This window comes from Terrapene carolina, unplaced genomic scaffold, assembly GCF_002925995.2.
Source record: "Terrapene carolina triunguis isolate 2854851 unplaced genomic scaffold, T_m_triunguis-2.0 Scaffold130, whole genome shotgun sequence".
NCBI lineage: Eukaryota > Metazoa > Chordata > Testudines > Emydidae > Terrapene > Terrapene triunguis.
This window is the reverse complement of record NW_020664481.1, coordinates 36,565,906-36,589,233: the sequence shown is the minus strand read 5'-3', so window position 1 is coordinate 36,589,233 and position 23,328 is coordinate 36,565,906. Positions and strand designations below refer to the sequence as shown.

Here is a 23,328-nt window from a genome sequence, read left to right as displayed (position 1 = left end):
CATATACTAAAACACAATTTTAGGGGCCAACTTTACAAGTGATTTTGGCAGAATTCCCTGGGAATTAGCCTGCATACTGAAATTCCCATCGATATATAAACTGATGTAGGTCATTTAAACTACATGAAAGATCAGCATTATAATGTTAGAAGCAAAATGGTTTTAAAAAGGGAGAAATTTCTAAGGGTTGCTTTAAAAATAAAACACCGCAATTATCAAGTTCCCTTTGTGAATCCTTATCACATGCATCAGTAATGTTTACTCTACTAACCATCATAGATCCTGTTCCTTTCTATTTTGGTGCAATGGAGAAAAGGTTGTTTCCACAAAGCAGGTCAATTTTTACTTAGAAATTATTTTTGCTGAATTCTCTTATTGTGAAATTTGAAGCATTTTATGAGAAAAGATTAGCATACCTTTTGAGTAATTATTTCAACAGACAGTGTTAGAGCCAGACTTTTCTAGGTATTTAGGCACTTAAAGATGTAGGTAGGCACCTAGTGCAATTTTCAAAAGTGGCTATGCACCGAGCGCTTTTGAAAATCCCACTAGGTGCCTATCTACATCTTTAGGGCCTAAATACCTTGAAAAATCTGGCCCTTTGTCAATTAGATTTCTGGTGATTGCCTGTTCCCACCCCAAGATTATGGCACTCATTATGTACTGACATGAAAAAGTCACTAGTTAAAATGCCAATTTATATCATGATCCCATTGCTTTTAGAGGTTTGGCTGAATATTTTAAAGAGAGACGTTAAACAATGGGTCATGTTTACATATGAATTTAACATGTCTAAAATAAGATCTTGTATTTACTTAGGATCTAGCCAAATAATTGGCAAGATACCTACTGCCTTCAGGCCACTCAGCTTCTCCTGCCTTGAATCAGCACTTCCTATTAGTGACAGAAGGAATACCATCCAGTACTGCTTATTCAGAAAACAATTGTTAAGCTGGGAAGAGTAAGGCCTTAAAAATAAATCAGGAGCACCCCCCTCACCATCTACCCCTCAGAATTAAACAGTAAATTTTAGGTGAGCATTAATTCATAACCCGTATCTGGCCTACTGTCCTTTGCATTGAAGGAAAAACAATATTTGTCTGAAATGAGTTTGACACCCTTAACTAAATACTTTCAAGGCAAAAAAAAAAAAAAAAGCCTTTTGAATTGAGCTAATACCTTGTTTAGCTGCTGAGTTTGAATTTCTTATTGTGCTAATGCACTTTGGATTAACACTAGGCATTGAGAAATCCAGACTCTTGGCATCACAGGGAAGGATAAAGGGTTAGATGGATCATTCCACAGTTTCCCCAAAATGGAGTATTTAATGGTTTTAGCTAATTAAATTATGTCTGTAATTGCAACAAAGACTCAGCTTGGGAAATCAGTACATTTTACTTGCATTTCCTCTCTTGAGCAAGTATCTCAGGCAACATTAGCAAAGATAGAAAAAACCCATTTTAGGAAATCCTCTTCTTTTTAGCTGATAGTTTGATCTAGTTGGAGTTCTGAGTTGGATTGTGGTCCTTATTTAGAATTATGTTTATGATTTCACCTTCATGTTCTTTCATATGATCCAACAGATTTTCTTTGCTGGTGGACTCAAACCCACAAATACAACAGCAGAAGAGTAGAACACAGTATTCTGTACCAAGGTGGGGCTGACTGGAGTTCTTTTCTAAATTGCATGAGGTATTAATTGTTGGATTAAGTTTTTGATTTTCATTGGAACCTGAAATTTCATTAGTAGTCTGATTAATGGACTCTGAAAATGACACCAAGTTCTCTGAACTCCCTAGAACAGGTACTAAACTTTCATCAGTGCTTTCTAATAGAGTCTTTCCAGGTAGCTGCCCTTGAAACCTAAAAAATAAACAAACAAAGTTTTTTTTAAAAAGTCATCATATTTTTTTGTTGTTTAAATTTGCAGATTGTAGTTTATCTTGGGTCAAGGTTGGGTGCTTTCAAAAGTCTAGATTAAGGATTCTAGTTTGTAAGGAAGTGTCATACATACACACACCTGCCGCTTTGTGAAATTGCATCATTAATAGCCTTGTTCACTTGTTCATAATTATAATTTTGATCACTTGCATGTTTCCACATATGGGACTTCAGGGAAGGAGGGTGGCTGCATACATATCCACAAAGAGAACATCTGAAAAACAATGAGGGTAAGAAAGTATTTGAAGTGAAGTCAAATAACTCACTTTTTTACTAAATTTTCTAAAACAGGCCAAATGAGATAATACAGCTGAGTATTACGGTAATTCCCTTTCTCTCCTAACGTTTGGTCAAAGAGAAATTTCTCCATGTTGCAGCAATTCCAGTATATCACCGTAATTTAATGCCACTATAAATAAAGCATGTCAATCCTTCCTTGTTTTAAGTTTATACCCTGGCCAAGTACATGTGTTTCAGAATAAAACTTCGCATGGAACATCTCAGTATCTAAAAAATATTTAAACCAAATTTAATTTAAAAAGCAAATCAAAACAAAAAACGTAGAATGCCACTATCAGTTTGGCCATTTTTAAAAAAAGCTATTTGAATACTACAAAAATGCACTAGTTCTGATCACTTCAACTTACCTTCCATTTAGAAATGAAATTCAGCGTGAAATTAGGTAATAAATGTAGATTATTGTTTTGTGATATTTTAAGGAAAACACAACACAAATAGCCAGAAAGAGTGAGTTCTGAAAGTTTGCTACTGTGTATGTACAATAACTTTTTTCTCCATTAAATTTAGTTTGTGTTCCTAATTGATATTTAATTGACACAGCAGACATTTTTATACCATCCCTAATTACATTTTGTAAGAACAAAAGTATATAAATAGCAAATGTTGGTAAATGAAGGAAAACCTGGGAATTTGTAACAAAGGTGACACTGCAATATTTCCTTTTCTCGCTTCTTCATTATTCCATTAACCCTCCCTTCTCAACACTAGTTACAAATTAAGATTACTGAAAACCCTTTTGAAAAAGTCTAACAAAACCATAATGTAAATGTTTTTGGAATGGGCAATCATATTCAACAGAAAATTATGTATTATGGAATTCAACTGGATGATTCAAAAACCTTTTGAGAAAGTTTCATAGAATGAGATCCTAAGTATGTTTTTAGATAAATTTGTATAGAATCATACTCCATGTAATACAGAAACATATTGGCTTAGTCCCAATTAAATACAATGGGACTTTTCCATAGATGAAAATGAAGAGTAGAGAATTTTAGAAGTTTTATGGTTAAAGTAATTTTAAGATATAAATTTGTCAACACTATACCTACGTAACAGACAAAAGAATATGTGATTATGGGGGCATCCATCACTAGCAAGTTGTGAAGCACAGGGGCTGAGGGCTAGGTGCCACCTGTCCAAAAAGCTTTAATTTTCAGAGGAAAAAATATTTGTATAACACCTGGAAACCCTGATACTGCACCACACAAGTCAATGAGAGTTTTGCCATTGACTTTAATGGCTGCAGGATCAAGCCCCAAATGCAGCAGTCTGAACTTGTGATGGCTGCAATTTCCACTAACCAGAAAACAAAAGAAAGGAAATTCTACCTACCGCTCCTCCACAGAATACTGTGGAGAACTCATAATTTGAAAGGTTATATGAAGATATATATAGTACACTACAGGCATGTGGTAAGGAAGGCCTGCTGTACTGGGCATATAATGAGGCCACGCTTTTTAGCATCACTATCTCTATTACATATCAGGAAATATGCAATTCTACGGGGGGGAGGGGAGAAAGGGAGTGGAACGGGGTGGTTTGTTTAATTTTAATCCTTCTCAGGCAAGTGAGCTTTTCAAATTAGAGTCAATGGATGTCTCAGTCTGAATGAAAACTTTACTAGCCAAATCAGATTGCTACATCACAATCCTGCCATTTTAATTAATAAAAACAAATGCACACCTTTAAAATCCCAACTTCCCTCTTAAATCAGTAAAGTATAGCTAAAAGAATGTTTAATTTTGCAAAGTTGAGTCAGGAACAAAAGATAAAGATGTCCACCCAATCACAACTCCACCCCACATGCACATGCATTACAACAGTCTTTAATTATATGTTGTTTGCAGCGTTGTTATAGCCATGTTGATCCCAGGATATTAGAGACACAAGATGGGTGAGGTAATATCTTTTATTGGGCGAACATCTGTTTGGTGAAAGAGAAGCTTTCCAGCTACCCAGAGCTCTTCTTCAGGTCTGGGAAAAGTACTCAGTGTCACAACTAAAAATACAAGGTGTAACAGATTATTTAGCATAAGTAGTTAACCTTGAATGGTCTCTTACAATATGTGTTAACTACTTAAGCTAAATAATCTGTTCCACCCAGTGTTTAGCTGTGACACTGAGTACTTTTCCCAGACTTGAAGAAGAGCTGTGGGTAGCTGAAAAGCTTCTCTCTTTCACCAAACAGAAGTTTGTCCAGTAAAAGGTATTACCTCACCCACCTTGTGTCTCTAATTACATGCTCACATACTACTTTACTGCAGAAGCCTTGCCTTATTCAGTGTGCAGGTTCGATAGTACAAACTAACTGAAGTGACAGTTCAATACTTATTTTTGAATACTCATGGTTTAAAGAGCAGACTCCAAGCTCAAGTATCAGAGAGGTAGCCGTGTTAGTCTGGATCTGTAAAAAGCAACAGAGAGTCCTGTGGCACCTTTAAGACTAACAGATGTATTGGAGCATAAGCTTTCGTGGGTGAATGCCCACTTCGTCGGATGCTCTAATACATCTGTTAGTCTTAAAGGTGCCACAGGACCCTTTGTTGCTTTTTACAGATTCAGACTAACATGGCTACTCCTCTGATACAGGACTCTCTGTTACTCCTAGCTCAGTCACTAAGGCCTTGGCTACACTTGCAAGTTACAGCGCTGTAAAGGCTCCCCCAGTGCTCTAACTCACTCCCCGTCCACATTGGCAAGGCATTTGCAGCGCTGTATCTCCGTGGTTGCAGCGCTGCATGTACTCCACCTCTCCGAGAGGAATAGCAAGTATTGCGCTGCCGCTGCAGCTCTGCGGCGCCAATGTGGCCGCCCAATGCGCTGTGAATGGCCTCCAGAATTATTCGGCAATATCCCACAATGCCTGTTCTAGCCACTCTGGTCATCAGTTCAAACTCTACTGCCCTGGCCTCAGGTAACCAACCATGTGACCGACCCTTTACATTCCCCGGGAATTTTAAAAATCCCCTTCGTGTTTGCTCAGCCCGGCGTGGCCTGGAGTGCTATCAGCGAATCTTTCCAGGTGACCATGCCTCCACGCGCCAAGCGAGCCCCAGCATGGAGCAATGGCGAGTTGCTGGACCTAATCAGTGTTTGGAGGGAGGAAGCTGTACAGTCCCAGCTGTGCTCCAGCCGTAGGAATTACGATACCTTCCCGAAGGTATCAAAGGACATGATGGAAAGGGGCCATGACCGGGACGCCCTGCAGTGCAGGATTAAAGTGAAGGAGCTGCAGAGTGCCTACCGCAAAGCCCGCGACACAAATGGCCGCTTGGGTGCTCCCCCTGCGACCTGTCGATTCTACAAAGAGCTGGATGCGATACTTGGGGTTAACCCCACCTCCACTCCGAGCACCACCATGGACACTTCAGAGCTGATGGGGGGGGGGGAAGGAGGAAGAGGAGGAAAACGGGAGTGATGGTGGTGGGCCAGATGGAGACACCCCGGAATCCCTGGAGCCATGCAGCCAGGAGCTCTTCTCGAGCCAGGAGGAAGGTAGCCAGTCGCAGCGGCCGGTACGTTGTGGAGGACAAACAGAAGAGCAGGTTCCTGGTAAGCGGGTTTTTTTTTCGGGAAGGAATTTTTTCGGTGTGGGCTCTTTGGGAGAGGAGGGTTAGGCATGCATGCCTAGATGCGGAATAATGCATTGATGTGGTTTATCACATCGCGGTAATCGGCCTCGGTAATCTCCTCGAATGTCTCATCCGGAACGTGTGCAATGCACTTGCGCAGGTTTATCGGGAGAGCCACCGTGGTCCTTGTCCCAGCCAGGCTAACGTGTCCGCGCCACTGTGCCGCGAGGGGCGGGGGGACCATTACTGCACACAGGCAAGCTGCATATGGGCCAGGGCGGAAGCCGCATTGTAGTAGAAGACCCTCCCTTGCTTCCCAGGTCACCCTCAGCAGCGAGATATCGTCCAGGACGAACTCCTGTGGAAAATGTTGGGACAGTGTTCAGTGTAGGTGCCCCCTGAAGCTGTTGGCTCTCCCCAAGGCACAGAAACCCAGAGGACAGTGCAGCCCTGAAACAATCAGTCCCCCTTACTCACCATTTTGAGGCTCCCGTGGGATATGTGTGCTCTGTTTTGGACGGGAAAATTATGCTATTGTGTAGACCCTGTGTGTTTTCTACTCCGTAAGTGCGGGGGGAATCATTACTCTGTCTGGTATAAACAATGCTGCCTATGTTAAATGTTGCATTTTGCCTATACAGCTGCATCAACCTTGAGACCTCAGCCGTCCCTCTTATCGCCTGCTCAAAGACTGCAAAGCCTCAGGAAGAGACCGCGAAAAAGCAAAGAAGACATGCTGCAAGAAATGATGCGGCAATCTATTAAAGAGAATGAGAAAGCACAGGACTGGAGGGAGAGAGAAAGCAGGATCCGCCAGGAAAACGCAGCGCACCGGCGGCAAAGCACCGCGCACCGGCAGCAAAGCACTGATAGGCTCATAAGCATCCTGGAGCGCTAAGCAGATGCTATCCAGGAGCTGGTAGCCATGCAGAAGGAGGAGCAGTGCCGCAAACGCCACCCCCCCCACAGCCCTTGTCCCAAAACTCTTTCCGTTGTGCCCCACTGTCACCTCCAACCCACTTTCCCCAACTTCCATGTTCTTCACGCCACCCGCTGCCTCCAACACCAGTATCTTCACCACCCAGCCCTGAAAACCACGACCCTTACCCTCTGCACTCAACCCCCATTACCATGCAGTATAGCTGTCCTGAAGTGCAGCACTCACTGCACAGCACACTAGACAGGACATACGCGAATCTGTGATTGTACTGTTCCCCACTCCACCCCCTTGTTTCTTTTCAATAAATGGATTCTTTGGATTTGAAAACATTCTTTATTATTGCATAAAGTAAAAGACTCCTTAGCCCAGGAAATAAACAGGCACTGCAAGTCTGCTTGTCTGCTTAGCAAACACTGATTCCTAAAGATTGGAACTACTGCACTTCACTCCCGTGCAGGGCACCAGATATCACTGCTGGTTTTCAGCCTCAAATTGCTCCCTCAAGGCATCTCTAATCCTTGCAGCCCCGCGCTGGGCCCCTGTAACAGCCCTACTCTCGGCTGTGCAAATTCAGCCTCCAGGTGTTGAACCTCGGAGGTCCATGCCTGAGTGAAGCTTTCACCCTTCCCTTCACAAATATTATGGAGGGCACAGCATGCGGCTATAACTGCGGGGATGCTGTTTTCGGCCAAGTCCAGCTTCCCATACAGAGATCGCCAGCGGCCCTTTAAACGGTCAAAGGCACACTCCACAGTCATTCGGCACCGGCTCAGCCTGTAGTTGAACTGTTCCTTGCTGCTGTCAAGGCTCCCTGTGTAGGGTTTCATGAGCCACGGCATTAACGGGTAAGCGGGATCTCCAAGGATCACAGTGAGCATTTCAACTTCCCCTACCGTGATCTTCCGCTCTGGGAAAAAAGTGCCAGCCTGCATCTTCCTGAACAGCCAAGTGTTCCGAAAGATGCATGCACCTTTCTGGGCCAGCCTGTGTTAATGTCAATGAAACACCCACGGTGATCCACAAGTGCCTGGAGAACCATAGAGAAATACCACTTCCGATTAACGTACTCGGATCCTAGGTGGGGTGGTGCCAGAATAGGAATGTGCGTCCCATCTATTGCCCCTCCACAGTTAGGGAACCCCATTTGTGCAAAGCCATCCACTATTTCCTGCATGTTACCCAGAGTCACGGTTTTTCTGAGTAGGATGCGATTAATGGCCTTGCAAACTTGCATCAACACGATTCCAATGGTCGACTTTCCCACTCCAAACTGGTTTGCGACCGACCGGTAGCTGTCTGGAGTTGCCAGCTTCCAGATTGCAATAGCCACCCGCTTCTCCACTGGCAGGGCAGCTCTCAATCTCGTGTCCTTGTGCTGCAGGGTGGGGGCGAGCTCCTCACACAGTCCCATGGAAGTGGCTTTTCTCATCCGAAAGTTCTGCAGCCACTGCTCGTCATCCCAGACTTCCATGACGATGTGATCCCACCACTCGGTGCTTGTTTCCCGAGCCCAAAAGCGGCGTTCCACGGTGCTGAGCATGTCCGTGAATGCCACAAGCAATTTTGTGTCGTACGCGTTACGCGGCTCAATAGCATCGTTGGACTCCTCACTTTCACTCTCACTGTCACTTTGGATCTTAAGGAATAGTTCGACAGCTAAACGTGACGTGCTGGCGAGACTCGTCAGCATACGCCTCAGCAGTTCGGACTCCATTTCCCGCAGACAGATTCCACTGCACAGAAACCGTTGAAAGATGGTGCCAAAGGTGGATGGAAACAAAGGGATTTCTGGGATGCGAAGCGATGCATCATGGGGCATTGGGACAGGACCCAGAATCCCCCGACCCACGCCCCCTTCCCACAACCCACGGCGCCAAAATGGGAAAAGGTGCTCTATGGGATAGCTGCCCATAATTCACCTCTCCCAATAGCGCTGCAATTGCCGCAAATGTGGCCACGACAGTGCGCTGGGCAGCTGTCAGTGTGGACAGACTGCAGCGCTTTCCCTACTCAGCTGCACGAAGTCAGGTTTAACTCACAGCGCTGTACATCTGCAAGTGTAGCCAAGGCCTAAGCATCACATTTTTGCTTTCAGGATTATAGAACACTATGGGTTAATGCTACTAGGTGCTAAGTACCTTCAGCTATCATTAATTTCAAATCAAAGCTGAAGGTGCTCAGCAACTTCCAGGATCACTCACTATACTACTCATCATCCATGGGTCAATATATGAGCGTATTGCACAACATGATCCTATAGGAAATATACAAAGTATAATGGGAGGAAAGAAATAGAAGTAAAATGAGTTTGCTGTTCCTGGCCAATGTTTTACAGAATGTATTTTTACATTACACTTTTAGCAAAAGACAATGAAGATTGAGGAAGAGCACTTAATTTTTGCAGTGTGCATTCATCTTGTGGTTCTATATAAGATATAGCTGCTGGAACCTAGGTCATTCTGCAGTGGTGTCTAGTACGTGGAGATCAGCTCCCTTATTGCTATAACAAATCATCATACAGATTTCAGAGTAGCAGCTGTGTTAGTCTGTATCCGCAAAAAGAACAGGAGTACTTGTGGCACCTTAGAGACTAACAAATTTATTTGAGCATAAGCTTTCGTGGGCTACAGCCCACTTCATCGGATGCATAGAATGGAACATATAGTAAGGAGATATATATACACATACAGAGAACATGAAAAGGTGGGAGTTGCCCTACCAACTCTAAGAGGCTAATTAATTAAGATGAGCAATTATCAGCAGGAGAAAAAAAAACTTGGTATTGATATCAAGATGATCCAATTCAGACACTTTGACAAGAAGGTGTGAGGATACTTAACATAGGGAAATAGATTCAATGTGTGTAATGGCTCAGCCATTCCTGGTCTCTATTCAAGCCTAAATTGATGGTATCTAGTTTGCATATTAATTCAAGTTCAGCAGTTTCTCGTTGGAGTCTGTTTTTGAAGCTTTTCTGTTGCAAGATTGCCACCTTTAAGTCTGTTACTGAGTGATCAGAGAGGTTGAAGTGTTCTACTGGTTTTTGAATGTTATGATTCCTGATGTCAGATTTGTGTCCATTTATTCTTTTGCATAGAGACTGTCCGGTTTGGCCAATGTACATGGCAGAGCGGCATTACTGGCACATGATGGCATATATCACATTGGTAGATGTGCAGGTGAACGAGCCCCTGATGGCATGGCTGATGTGATTAGGTCCTGTGATGATGTCACTTGAATAGATATGTGGACAGAGTTGGCATCAGGCTTTGTTGCAAGGATGTATTCCTGGAGACTTCATCACATGACAATCTTTAATTAAAGATTAATCTTTAGTTCCTGGAGACTCCAGGCCAATCCTGGAGGGTTGGCAACCCTATACAGAATTCAGTTTAATTCGCCCTACTGGCTTAACCTGTGCTGAATGATTAAATCTCACTGTTCAAGAATGTCCTAAATTGACATACTGTGGAAATTTTCTCACAGCCTTTGACAAAGTGGATCATCAGGGACACTGAGAGGCCAGAAGTGTGGAAGTTTTCAGTAATATTAGGTGACTGCAGAATGCTTTCCTACAGAGTATAGCTGCAGAGTGCATGGTATCTAGTGCTACTAGAAAGCACTTTGGAAAGGAGCATAGTGGGGAGGTTTAGTTTACATTTTGTAGTTGTGAAGAATTTGGATTTTTTTCTTGAGACCACAACTTTTGTATGCATGTGATTTATCCCAATGGCCCTGGTTGCCTGCCCAATCTTGCAGTATGAGTTATTTAGTTTATTTGCATTTTTGCTTTAGTCTTAGGTTTTCAACTCCTTGTTGCAAGTTAGCACTGGGTAGTCATGCTGAAGTATTAGAATTTCGTTTATAATAACTTTTCCTCAGTATGTAGCATGTGGGAACAGACTACTAAATGGCATTTATTTATCAAATATACACAAACATAAGAGACTAGTGAAACTCATGTTCTTTTCTAGGATAACATGATGCAACTCCACGTTTCGTCTCACATGGAGACACTAAGAATACCAAATTAGCTCCAAAACTTTTTGCTTTTGTACGAGTGTTAATCAACTGGCAATAGAGAATAAGACAGGGAGAAAAAATAATTCATGACTACCTACCCAAGCTATTTTTTATTTAGATTACAGAGAAAGCAATGAATCTGAACTCCACTTTGTTTCATAAGGTAACAAAATCACACTACTATGGCTTTTGCCAACTCATAACTGTTACATACTTGTACTGTTCCATTAGCTGCACTGCCTGGTGCTCCTGTGGGTGGCGCCTCATATGACATTTCAAACTATTCATATTTGTTGTGGCGAAGTCACATACTCGACATCTGAAGAAACAACAACAAGTGAGTGATCCCAACACCCTGATTGACACAAATTAAAGCTCCAAGAGGTAGCAACAGGATATTTTTGAAAAACTGTGAGTAAGACTAATAATAGTTTACTCAAGTCTAGATATTTATTATGATTATTTCTGTGTATCAGACCATGTAGATTTTCAGCATAAAAATCTCAGTGTAATAGTCATTTTTCATGAGGCCCAATTTCTACCCAGATTTACATCCCGTGAAACTCCACTGAAATCAATGAGTTTCACAAACTCTGAAAGGGGCTCAGATACACGATGTCAATCCCAAGGGTTAGTGCCAGACTATGTTAGATCAAGGCAAAAGCTTGCATTTTACAGGTATTGTATGTCATGTTCATGAGTGGATCTCATGCTTCAAGCCTACAAATTCTCCTTACTCCCTATGTTAAGACATCCACACCTTCCCATGTCACTTACATATTATCTTTCACTTATTAAGAAAACATAAGCTCCAGGTCATTAGATATCTCTTTTTAAAAAAAATAGAAACTGGAGATGAGATCAACAGGGCTGCAATTAGGTGGCCCTGGAAAAAGTTGACACACTATACTGCTTACATATTAGTTTTGTTATTGAATGTTTAATTTAAAAGTCAAAATATCCCTCCATGAAAACAAAACTTCCTAGACACCTCAAACTTAGATGTATGGCCATTGCACAATGTACATAAATACCAAAATACTGCAGGTAAAAATCGACCAACCTTCCTATAGATAGCAGATTAGAGCATCTCTTTACTAAAGCCATTCAACTCAACTAAAATACTATCTGTATATAATTTTCAGCAATTTAACTATTTCTTAAAAAACAAGATATTACAGTTCAAATATTGTAGATATACAACACTCTACTTATTTTATAACTTTTTTTAAACAACCTATAACTAGAATACTTATTACTACATAAGGCATGAAAGTCATGTGACCTGCATGGTTATTTCAAAGACATCCAGTAAACAATCCAGTATGTTATCTATGCAATTACAAAGTACTTATCTGGCCAGGAACACAAGGTATAATTTGCCTGCTCATTTCCTATTCAAGTCAATGGGACTTACACACACGCCTCAGGTTCTGGCCCTAACTATTGCTGATTTGACAGTTACCAAGTAAATAAGTATTTCAATTACATGATTTTTGTTTTGTAACTTAAAATATTAATGAGCATTACAACAAGGACTAACACCTAGACATACCATACAACAGAAACACAGGGAAAAAGGGAACGGTGGTTAGCCAACTTCTAAAGACTGAGTAGCTTCTCTTGATTTGCAGTTACATACAATATGTAGCACTTTTACAAAAATATAATGTAATGAGCTTTGAGTGGCCACCTTTCAACGCTCAAGAGGCAGAAACAATTTAAATCTTGCCAAGAGAGTGTGACATTCTGTACCTTGGGGGAGCACCCTGTAACCCCCCCCATATTCCTCATAAGTATATAATTGTGATATTACATATAAAGCATGCCTTGTAAGGTATCAGGGGAAAGGTTAAGATCTGCTGAAAGTCATTTCTCTATCCATATATGTAGATCAGTAAATGCATGTGATGTTATGAGAATTGTGTTGTATAGTTGTCACTAAAACATGCTGTAAATTGGGGAATCAGCCAGATATTAGCTCCCAAAAGGCAAGAGCAAGGAAAGTAACCAACACCTGGGCGGGGTGTGAAACAACCCATCAACAGCCATTGTCCAGCAGGGGAGCTACAACTCAATGACTCACCTGCATGAGGCCACACCAAGGGGACTGCTTAACTTTGCCTGAAGACTCAGCAATGCCCCCCAGGCATGCCTGGACTTGTGTTCTACAAGTACATGGAATGAGGGTATAAAACTGAACACAGGGGGCCCAGGCGTGGCCTTTTCTCCTGCCCCCACCTACGCTGCAAGCAACTAAGGGTATGTCTACACTTGCAGAGTTTTTGCACTGTAAGTTTCACTGTTGATAGGGAACCGGTGAAAGTAAAGCGCTGGTTTGTGTACTCACTTAATTCCTCAGGCATCAGAGTGTGTTTACATTAACAGCACTTCCATTGCTGATGAGAGCAGCGCTGTAGGGCAGCTATCCCATAGTACAGAGAGAGAGAGAGAGAGTGAGTGTGTGTGTCGCAAACACTGATAAGCTCCAGTAGCTCAGCATTGCTCCAAGCAGGGGATCATTTGCTCCATAGAGCAGGCATTGTCACCGGGCCAAATAAGTGAACACTTGCCAAGAAAACAGGAAGGGGAGTTTCAAAGTTCCAGGGGCTTTACAGGGGGAAGGGTGGATGTCTGTTTACCTGGCAGCAGAGCGGCTGGCCACAGTGGTCACCTAGGCACTGTGGGATATCCTCCGGAAGCTAAAAGCTGTGTAAACAGGAAGAACATGTCTTCACTTGCACATCACTGCAAAAGCATCACCGGAAAGGGCTGTACGTCTCTCCTGGAGGTGGTTTTCTTTTTGCGGTGAAACATCTGAGTTTCACTACAAAAAGTCATTAGCAAGTGTAGACGCTCCCATGGTTTTTGCACAAAAAAGGGACTTTTTCCGCTTTAAATGGCGAGTGTAGACATGCCCTAAGGCCTTTTCTACACTGCCACTTTTCAGCGCTGAAACTTTCTCGCTCAGGGCTGTGGAAAAAAACCCTCCGAGTGATGCAAGTTTCAGCGCTGTAAAGTGGCAGTGTAGAGAGTGCACCAGTGCGGGTAGCTACTCCCTTTCTGAGGGTGTTTGTTTGTTTTTTCTCCCAGCGCTGGTGCCGCAACTCCGCAGCAGCGCTTTAACATTGGTAGTGAAGACATACCCTAAAACATTGAGAAGAATACAAGACTCCAACAGAGGAGATTGGCCCAGGTTTAAGGAACAAACCTGTATATTAAGGACTGCAATATCCAGTGGGGTGAGAAACTGCTTAATCTAGATGTTGCCCAGTCTAATAGGGTTGAGAGTTTAGACTCGTGCTTATATTTTATTTTATTTTAGTAACTAACTCTAACTTTTTGCCTATCACTTAATATCACTTAAAATCTATCTTTTTTATAGTCAAATTCATTTAACTGTTTGTCTTTACCAGTGAGTTTGTATGAAGTGTGTGGCAAATCTCAGGCTGGTGTATAACCACTTTCCATTGCTGAATTAATAAATTAATAAATCTGCACTGCCCATCTTGAGCAGTGCATGACTATATGTTCCTGAGGTACAGTGCTGGGAGCTGGAGGGATTTGGTTCTGGTGCCTTTCTCTGTGTGATTCATGAGTGGCTCTGGGAGCATTCATGCAATCTAGTTGGGTCTGGGGCTCCACATGCGGTTGTGCTGAGTGATAACAGCACCTGGAGGGGTTTGCTGCTGGTCACTAGCAAGGCATTGTGAGAGACAGTCCAGGCTGGAGAGAGTTAAGGGGGCATAGCGGTCCCACACTCCCAGGCTGCACCCTGGGGAGATACCGTCACAGAGACAATGGTCTTTAATTTGTCCCTTAACAGACAACCCTGCCAAAGAAAAAAATCAGAAATCTGTATCACCACCATTAACTTAGTTAGCTTAAAGACTGATTCTGTATGCTGATAGGACTAAACAGACCCTTGATATTTTGTGTGTTCTCTCTGCTTTTGACAATAGGCTGCTTGAAACAACACAAACACCCAAAACCACTTGGACAAAATGGTTTAAAATGAAAGTGAGAACACATTCAAAATAAACTCAAAGTGTATAGAATACCACTTAGTATACAGAAACTCTAGATCAATATATGGGAATAAGTTAGATCTTAAATCACTGCATATCTGGCATTTAAGTTTCCCCAGAAATATTCACCTTCACAAAAGCAAGCAGGTCAAAGAGGCTCTCACAAGTTTGTCCTCGCTAAAGCTGATATCCTATGAAACAATAGATTTAATCACAAGGACTGCAATATTTACCTATACATTTATTCATTCTGCCTTTCCCCAGGAGCTTTCCTTGTCTCCTCAGAACTTAATCACCATTTCTCACATACCCCACCTTACAAATGTATGTCAAGGCCAAATTTCTGCTCAAAGGAGACTTCAGTAGGTTCTTCTTCATAAACCACAAGCAGGGTGGATAAAAAATGAGTTTTTTTTTAAATAAAAAAAAATCAGATTTTAATTTAAATTATATTTTTTAAAAAAATATTGTTTACAATGAGATCTGAATTTAATACAAGATATGTTAAGACCTAAACTTATTATAATATCTTAAAACATGTAAATAAAAAAATAAATATGCTGAATCCATAAGCCTCTATCAAAAACTTTGAGTCAAAGGCTGCTTTTCTATATAAAAAAAGAATCGGGCGGGGGCGGGGGGGGGGAACATCTGACTTTTGAAGTCAAGCTTTGTAAATTATGGCACAATAGGCCATCTACTGTATTAAAGGCTTGATCCTCTAAGGGCAGAGGCGCAGAGTGCAACCAGAAAGAAGCAACTCTGTTGTCAAAGCAACAACACTGTGAGAAGAAAGAACAACATTCTTCAGGTTGCAGCCTCTACTGTTGATTTCAAGACCTGGGAACTGGAGAAAAAACTTCCATGGCTGCACATCATAAAAAAAAAAAAGAAAAGAAAAAAAGACCCTATTTGGGAATATTTTTGAAGAAATTCCTGTACCTCTGGGTAAAAAACAAATATGCCAAATGTAAACAGTGCAACAAAGAGGTGAAAGGCCTGGTTGTCAGAATGAAACATTATGAAAAATACTTCTCAGAAAACAATGACTTTGAAGATGATATGGACATGTATCAACAATCTGGGTCAGCTGGTTACTAAATTTATTTTTGCACCATTCTTATGGTCTACCTACCATGTTTTACTATGCTAGTAAATTATATCTTAGATTGTCATAAATTTGTGTTTTGGGCAGATTACTTACGAATTTCAAAATGTTTATGTTCAAAATATATTTGGTATGTTAGTTTGTGGGACTATTTATTACATTTTTACTGTTACTGCTGGACTTCTGAAATTACTTTTTATTGCTCAATATGTTCCTAGGTGAAGATTTCCTGTTTTTTAAAAGTAAAGTTTATTAGGCACATATGAATTTTAACATTTAAAATTTTTCTTCCCCCCAGCTGTTTAGTAGGTTGCTAGAGATAAGGGTTTAAATAGATCTAGATAATCCTTATGATTTATTAATTATTATCCCTACATAACTAGGCTGAGAATAAATTATATAATTTTAAACAGTGGTACACACAGCTGCTGTAAGAGTAATCTTTCATTTACAATCTATTTGTTTTAAAGCAGTGCACTGAGTAGCACTCAATGAGTGACTTTTTATCATTTTGTTTGACGGTACATATCAGAAATAAGGGGTTATAAAGATTCATCATTTGTATGGTCTATAACTTCAGATTCATCTGCTGTTACCACCAGCAGTGCTTCAACTAAACATACGACAGCCAGTAAATTACTTGTACAAAAAATCCGAAACAAATCAAAACTTCGTCATCCAGTAAAACCATGGATGAGTTCATAACCAGGACCAACAAATTCCAGCAAGACTCCATAGATGAAAAGATTTCTTGGTTCATTTCTGCAACAAGTTCTCCTTTTCATCTTGTTCAGAACAAACATTTCATTGACATGGTTCAACCATTATCATGAGGCTATATTTCACCTACTGGATCAAGCATTGCTGGATGCAGTGTCTGAGAAGGAAATTGAACAATGTGTAAAAAACATTGACAGGAAATTCGTTAGTATGAGTCTAGATGGGTGAAGCAACATATACAATTGTCTAGGAATATGTGCTTGTGTGACAACAGATGATGGCATTTATCTTACAGAAACAACTGCTATATCAGGAAATGCCCATACATTAGAATACTTAAAAGTAGGAGCAGTAAAAGTTATAACAAACTGTGAACAAAACTTCAAGTGTCAAGTGCATAGCTTTGTCACAATGCTGCAAATGTAGCACAGATGAGAAGAAATCTAGAAGAAGATAATGAAGAGAACCTGAAACTTATAACACATGGGCACAGTGCTTATATGATGCATCTTTTAGCCAAATACTTAAATACAATTCCAGGAATAAAGGAAAATGCTGAAATTGCAAAACACTTCCATAACAACCCCTTTGCTTCCGGTTTACTGAGAAGAGCAGGAGGATCCAAGCTAATTCTTCGCCAATACATACAATGAAATTTAGTGGTTGACTGTTTTGAACTATTTATTAAGATCTGGCCTTTTCTGATGACAATTTGTGAACAAAAATCATGACAAAATAGATGGAATTATCACAGCCAACATAGTTGAAATTGGACTAAAGAGAAATGTAGAAGATATGCTGAATACACTGAAACCTATTTCCGTAGCCTTGGACAAACTGCTGCTGTTGGAATTTGGAAAGAACTTCAAGAGACATTGAAGAAAGAAATACCCAACAACAAAGTTAAATTGCAGGCAGTAAAGAAGCTGATGGCTGAAGCACTTACTCCATTTAGTTTTCTCTACAATATTCTCAACTCAAAGTACCAAGGTAGATGCATAATCACTCAAGAAGATACTGCTGACATGACATAGGTATCTCATAATCACCCATCAATTATGCCAAACAAAATAAATGTCAAAGACAGAGGTGAACCATTCATACAGTACATGTTTGTTGATGATGATTTAAAGATAGTCACACCACTGAACTGCTGGGAGTCACTACTTTAAGCATCTGGAATCAGAGTTTGGTGAAGTACTAAACCAGCTTTTCACTGCAGTATCTTCTTCTGCAGGCAACAAATATTTTCTTCATTTGGACTAATTATTTCAAAGCTGCAAAATGGACTGGGAGTTGAAAAAGAGGGAAAACTTGTCCTTCTCTTCAAGTCAATGAAAAAAACAAGGAGGGAGAGGATGAGATCTACTAGTTTTAACAGTGTGAAAAACAGCCTAAGTAACTTAGGAGGCTGTTGTCTCATTTTCAAGAGACTTAGGCGAACAGAAACTTAAGCTCAAGTCACTTTCAATGTAGGCATAAGTGAAATTTTTCCCAGGCTGACATGAAATAATCTGTTTAATTCAATGACTACAGTTAATCCCTCTGTTCCTTTAGTAAATCATTTAATTGTAAATGTGAAACACATTTTGATAAGAAATTTATGTATCCAAAATATTTGATTGTTAATAAAAATAAAGTTTATGCTGTTTTGTGTGTTTAAATTCTAATTACCAGCCTAATGCAGCTTGACACTAATTATGAGCAAAAAGTTAATTGTCTAGTAAATAAGAATTTCATTCACCTATTTCTAACATACTAACAATGTACAATAAATAAGAATCTGAAAATATTAAGCTATATAATTGCTTAAATAAATGAATATAGTTATAGTGTACTCTCCTTGGTAGCTAAAAGATGTACCAAATCTACTGTAAAGGCGCTATTTAGTTGTAAATCTACATGTTTTAATGGTTATATCAACCAATAAACATGCACCTTTTTTAGAAAATAAATGAAGTACAAATGGAAAAGTTATTAAGATCAATGATTTAAATTGAGGCTTTCCATTTGGTGATTTAAATCAATTCACCCTGCCCATGTCACCAGTGTCAAGTAACAAGAAATTCCCTGTTCTCTTCAATTTTATTGTTGTGAATTTTAATCCTCTATTGTTTCCTAATCAGGGTGACAGTTATCCATAAAAGTTATTTTGGAACACACACACAGATTTCTGTTGCACCCTTCATCTCTAAGTACAAGAGTACACGTACATCAAAGTGCAGCCAACTCTTGAGTTGGCAGCAGTACAAAACACATGGCAGAATAATGGAGGGAAGATTTTGGACAAAAACACGTGGACAAGTGAAAAGTGCCATGGAATTTTTAACATGAGCAAACAAGATTTCAGCTTTTAAGGTTTTCAGTTTCTGATCTTCAAGATTTCTACAGAGCAAACTTCATAACACATTATGGGATTGTGAATGGCTGCGTAGGTGTCCATTATCTACCATGGTGTGATCCATGCTGTGGAAAGGTTTGAGAACCCCTGGTCTATCTGATTGAGATTAGTCCAATCTCTGTGTTATCTGAAAGCTTCATATTGAGGTGTCAAAGTAAAATTCAAAGGTTATCAAATGAAATATGAATAATGTTAGTCACGTGTGGCTGATTATCAGAAGCTGGTGGAGCTAAACTCCACTAATAGTGTCCAAATGATAAAACACTAGTAGCTATAATATGGGTGCATATTACAGATTGCCGTAAAACCTGCTACAAAGTGTCCTAACTATGGGTTTCAGGCAGCAGAACGAGCAATAATACAGGCCTCTATGGGATTAATTCAGACAGACGTGGGATATGGGGCTCTCTGCAGCCTCTGCTCTTCCTCCTTCAGGCCAAGCAACAATGGGGGGAAGGAAGACTCTGAGGCAGGAAGGGGTGGGAGGTTGAGCTGGGGAACACTGTGGGGGTGGTAAGGAAGAGTGGGGAGGAGATTTAGTGGTCTTAGGAAGTGTTTTTCTGGGTCTGATGGAGGAAGGAGGGGGTTTCTAAGTCTGGGGAGAGTATCCTCAAATGAGAGGGAGGATGACTCTTAGGTGCACAGAGATTGTTAGGAAGTGTAAAGATTGAGCTAAAAGATGGACAGGAAGTGTTCCTGATCCTGGTTGGGGATGTTAGCAGAAAGGTGGGGAAGTTATTCTGGAGTAGTTTGACATGAGAGTTTGTGCGTATGTGTGTGTTTTATTTATTTATAGATAGTGACTGTGGAGACAGAAGGATAAGAGCTAGACTGGAGGGCGAAGAGGCTAGGACTGGTATAACATAGTTAAGTCTTAGGCTACATGTACACTACAGCATTTACACTGGCGCAGCTGCACTGTTGGAGCTGCGCTACTGTAGCATTTGTAGTGGAGACGCTGTAAACTGATGGGAGAGAGCTCTCCCATTGGCTTAATTACTCCCCCCCCATGAGAAAAATTAGCTATGTCGGCAGGGGAAGCTCTCCCGCTGACATAGCGCTGTCTGTACCAGCTCTTTGGTCGGTATAAAACTTATGTCGCACAGGGGTGTGGATCATTCACATCCCTGAGTGACGTAAAGTATACTGAAGTAAGTTGTAATCTATACAAGGTCTTAAAGGAAGAAATATTTTTCTCTCTTACACAATCTTTTATTGTAAAGGATTTCAGTTTTTCATTCTGTAAGATGGAGGTTGGTGAGAGCAATGAGAGGCCACTTTTCTACCCACTTCACTGGGCACTTCCCTACCTTTTCTCCAAAATCATCCAGGTCATACGCTGTAGCATGTCCTAGTTTTTTCACATTGACAGTCTGGCCAACTTGCATGGGGAGGGTAGGAAGCTGGAGTGGGGACAGGAAAGGAGGATTTCTGGTATCTTTCAAGAACCAGCCATCACTGATTGTAGCTGATATTTTCTGTTTTGTTCCTTTCTTTCCTGCTGGAACACTGGTTTTCCTCAGTACTGTCAAGTTTGAATGAAGAAGTCTTGGGAATCTAAGGAAGCGACACCCCGACCACCACCACCACAATAAAAAGGCTCTTCTTATAAGTCTTTGATTCTAAAACAAATCTCCAAGTTCTACCAGATCTCTGTGAAGACACTATGACATCCCACATTTGGCTTTGTGACAAAACATCTTTCAGCTGCTTATAAGTATACTTTTGGAAAAACATTCTAGAATACCAATACTGAAGCACTGTCACAAACAAATTATGGTTTATTTCTGTATAACACAACGCAGCTGGCTGAGTCATAGACAGTGGGATTGAACCTGAGACCTCGATATCTAAAACCCAGAGCTTCTACTACATGACCTAAAGGCCAAGTTGTACTGGGTCAAAGCCTGTACCAACTCTAACTTCTGCTTTCCAGCCACTAGAGAGGGATAAAGTGCCACACTGAGTGAGTATGAATTACATTTGTTTGAATCTATGAAAAAATTGCAATAGAAAAGGAACAATTTTAAAAAAAAAAAAAAAAGCAAGAGTAGTACAGACCACTAACACAAATTATTGAAGCTTCTACATAGACCTATGAGGAAATTATTAAAATGTCTCTTATCTAAGATTGGTAACAATGAACCTATTGAAAACCTATGGGAAAACGGAGTGGTGTAGGGGCAAAGTACAGGGCAGAATTTTGCAATATCATGCAGTGCCCAATACATCATGGTTAAGGCTGTGGCCTTGTCATGGAAGTCACAGATTCCGTTACTTTCTGTGACTTCTGCAGCGGCCGGTGCTTCTGGTTCAGGGGCAGCTCAGGCAGCAGCTCAGGCTGTCCCTGCGCCAGATGCACCGGCCACTGCTGGGGCAGTCTCGGGCCACCCCCACCCCCGCCAGCAGCAGCAGAGTTTGGGTGTGGGCAGGGGGCAGAGGGTTGGGGCACAGGCCAGGGTGAGGCGGGCTTTGGGCGGCGCTTAACTGGGGGGCTTCCCAGAAGTGGTGACACCCCCTCGCTCAGCTGCTAGGCAGAGGCATGGCCAGGCAGCTCTGCACGCTGCCTCCGCCCAGAGTGCTGGCTTCACAGCTCCCATTGGCCGGGAACCGCGGCCAATGGGAGCTGCGGGGATGGTGGTTCCCGGCGGAGGTGGCCACGCCTCCACCTAGCACCTGAGCGAGGGGGGTGTCAATGCTTCTGGGGAGCCCCCCAGGTAAGCGCCGCCCAGAGCCCGCCTCACCCCGTCCTGTGCCCAAACCCTCTGCTCCCTCCCACACCCAAACTCTGCTGCTGCAGGGGGGGAAGTGTGGAACCAGGTAGGGAGCCTGCCGGCCCCGCCAACCCTGGTCTGTGACTTTTACTAAAAATAGCCATGACTAAAATGTAGCCTTAATCATGGTTGCCCTCTCCCCACTCCACTGAGATATTTGAACCTTGTTATTTGTGTCTTACCAGTTTAAAACAAAGCTATTGACGTTTTAAATATGACTGGGCGTAACCCTCTGCAGTGGAATGAATCCAAAATGAACTCAACTGTACAGGAAATCCAGAAATCAGCCACACTTCAATTGAAGACTTTAATGAACTATTTAATGTAAAATATCGTAACATTTTCATTATTTCCCCCTCCAAAGTGTCACATTTCATTGTTTCAAATTCAGAAAATACAGCTGATATGTACAACTGAAGAGACATACTGTAGCACCATCAAGCTTATTGGATCCTAACTACACCTCTACCCCGATATAAAGCTGTCCACCGGAGTCAAAAAATCTTACCGCGTTATAGGTGAAACCGCATTATATCGAACTTGCTTTGATCCACCAGAGTGCGCAGCCCCGCCCCCCCGGAGCACTGCTTTACTGCGTTATATCCGAATTCGTGTTATATCGGGTCGCATTATATTGGGGTAGAAGTGTATATAGTTTGAATGAGCCAGCAGCTCCTCCATTTTTGAATGGATTAGTTTAATTTGCCTTTTAGTAAAACTCTGAAACTGATATTAAATGCTTTCTACAATGATACCCTTAAAAACAAACTGTCATTAAAATAACCACGAGCAATTTAAACTTTTAAGATAAACAGTTCAAAAGCCCAGCGCTAGTGAACAACAATTAAGATACTCACCTGTATGGCTTATCAGAGTTATGAATCCGTCTGTGATTTCGTACCCCAACATATGTTGTGCTTGTGTAGTCACACACATCACATCTATAGAGTTTCTGGACTGAAGGCTTATTCCCTGTACACAATAGATTTAATTGTTTTAGAAATATGTTTTTTCTCCTATAGGAAGTTCTAGGATGATAGTTTTAGCACTGAATAGAATTATGAAACATGCATTATCAACATTTTGAAGTGATATTTCAACACTGAAGCAAACTAGAAATGGACATCTATACATAATAAATGTAAATGTAGTTTACCAGTGCTCTTCTGCATGCTCCCTGCTATTTATTAGAGCTATTCATATTTTAGGAAGTACATGCTCCCTCACAATCCAGCCTCTACCCTTTCCTGGTTCCTGCAGTCAGATCATAATCTCAGGTTTGTAATATTATGAAGTGATGCTATAGAAACTCCTGGGCTCAGCATTTTCACTGCACTGCAGAATCAAGTCAAAAAAAAAAAAAAAGGTAGGCACTAAGAAAAAAGAAACAATTAACAACAATCAAAAGCTTCCTGAAAAAGATCTGGCTAGGAGAGCCATTTTATCTCCTACTAATACTCCATCATCATCTTAAAAGAGTTTGGGATATTCAGATTTAGGGTATGATATAAACCATTAAAG

General features: G+C 41.1%; 1 protein-coding gene across 2 annotated transcripts in view; it reads right to left on the bottom strand.

Annotated features, from left to right (window-relative positions):
- Nucleotides 1-536: 536 nt before the first annotated feature.
- Nucleotides 537-23,328, bottom strand: part of ZNF507 (zinc finger protein 507) — a 41,129-nt gene continuing 18,337 nt past the window's right edge. Inside the window, exons 4-7 of one of the 2 annotated variants that reach the window (XM_026652848.2) lie at nucleotides 22,665-22,779; nucleotides 10,991-11,095; nucleotides 2,021-2,155; nucleotides 537-1,863 (exon numbers count right to left, since the gene is read on the bottom strand). In XM_026652848.2, the coding sequence (XP_026508633.1) occupies nucleotides 1,497-1,863; nucleotides 2,021-2,155; nucleotides 10,991-11,095; nucleotides 22,665-22,779 (722 nt within the window). In that variant the 3' untranslated portion in view covers nucleotides 537-1,496. The remainder of the gene's footprint in view (nucleotides 1,864-2,020; nucleotides 2,156-10,990; nucleotides 11,096-22,664; nucleotides 22,780-23,328) is intronic. The other variant, XM_026652849.2, reaches the window with a different exon arrangement.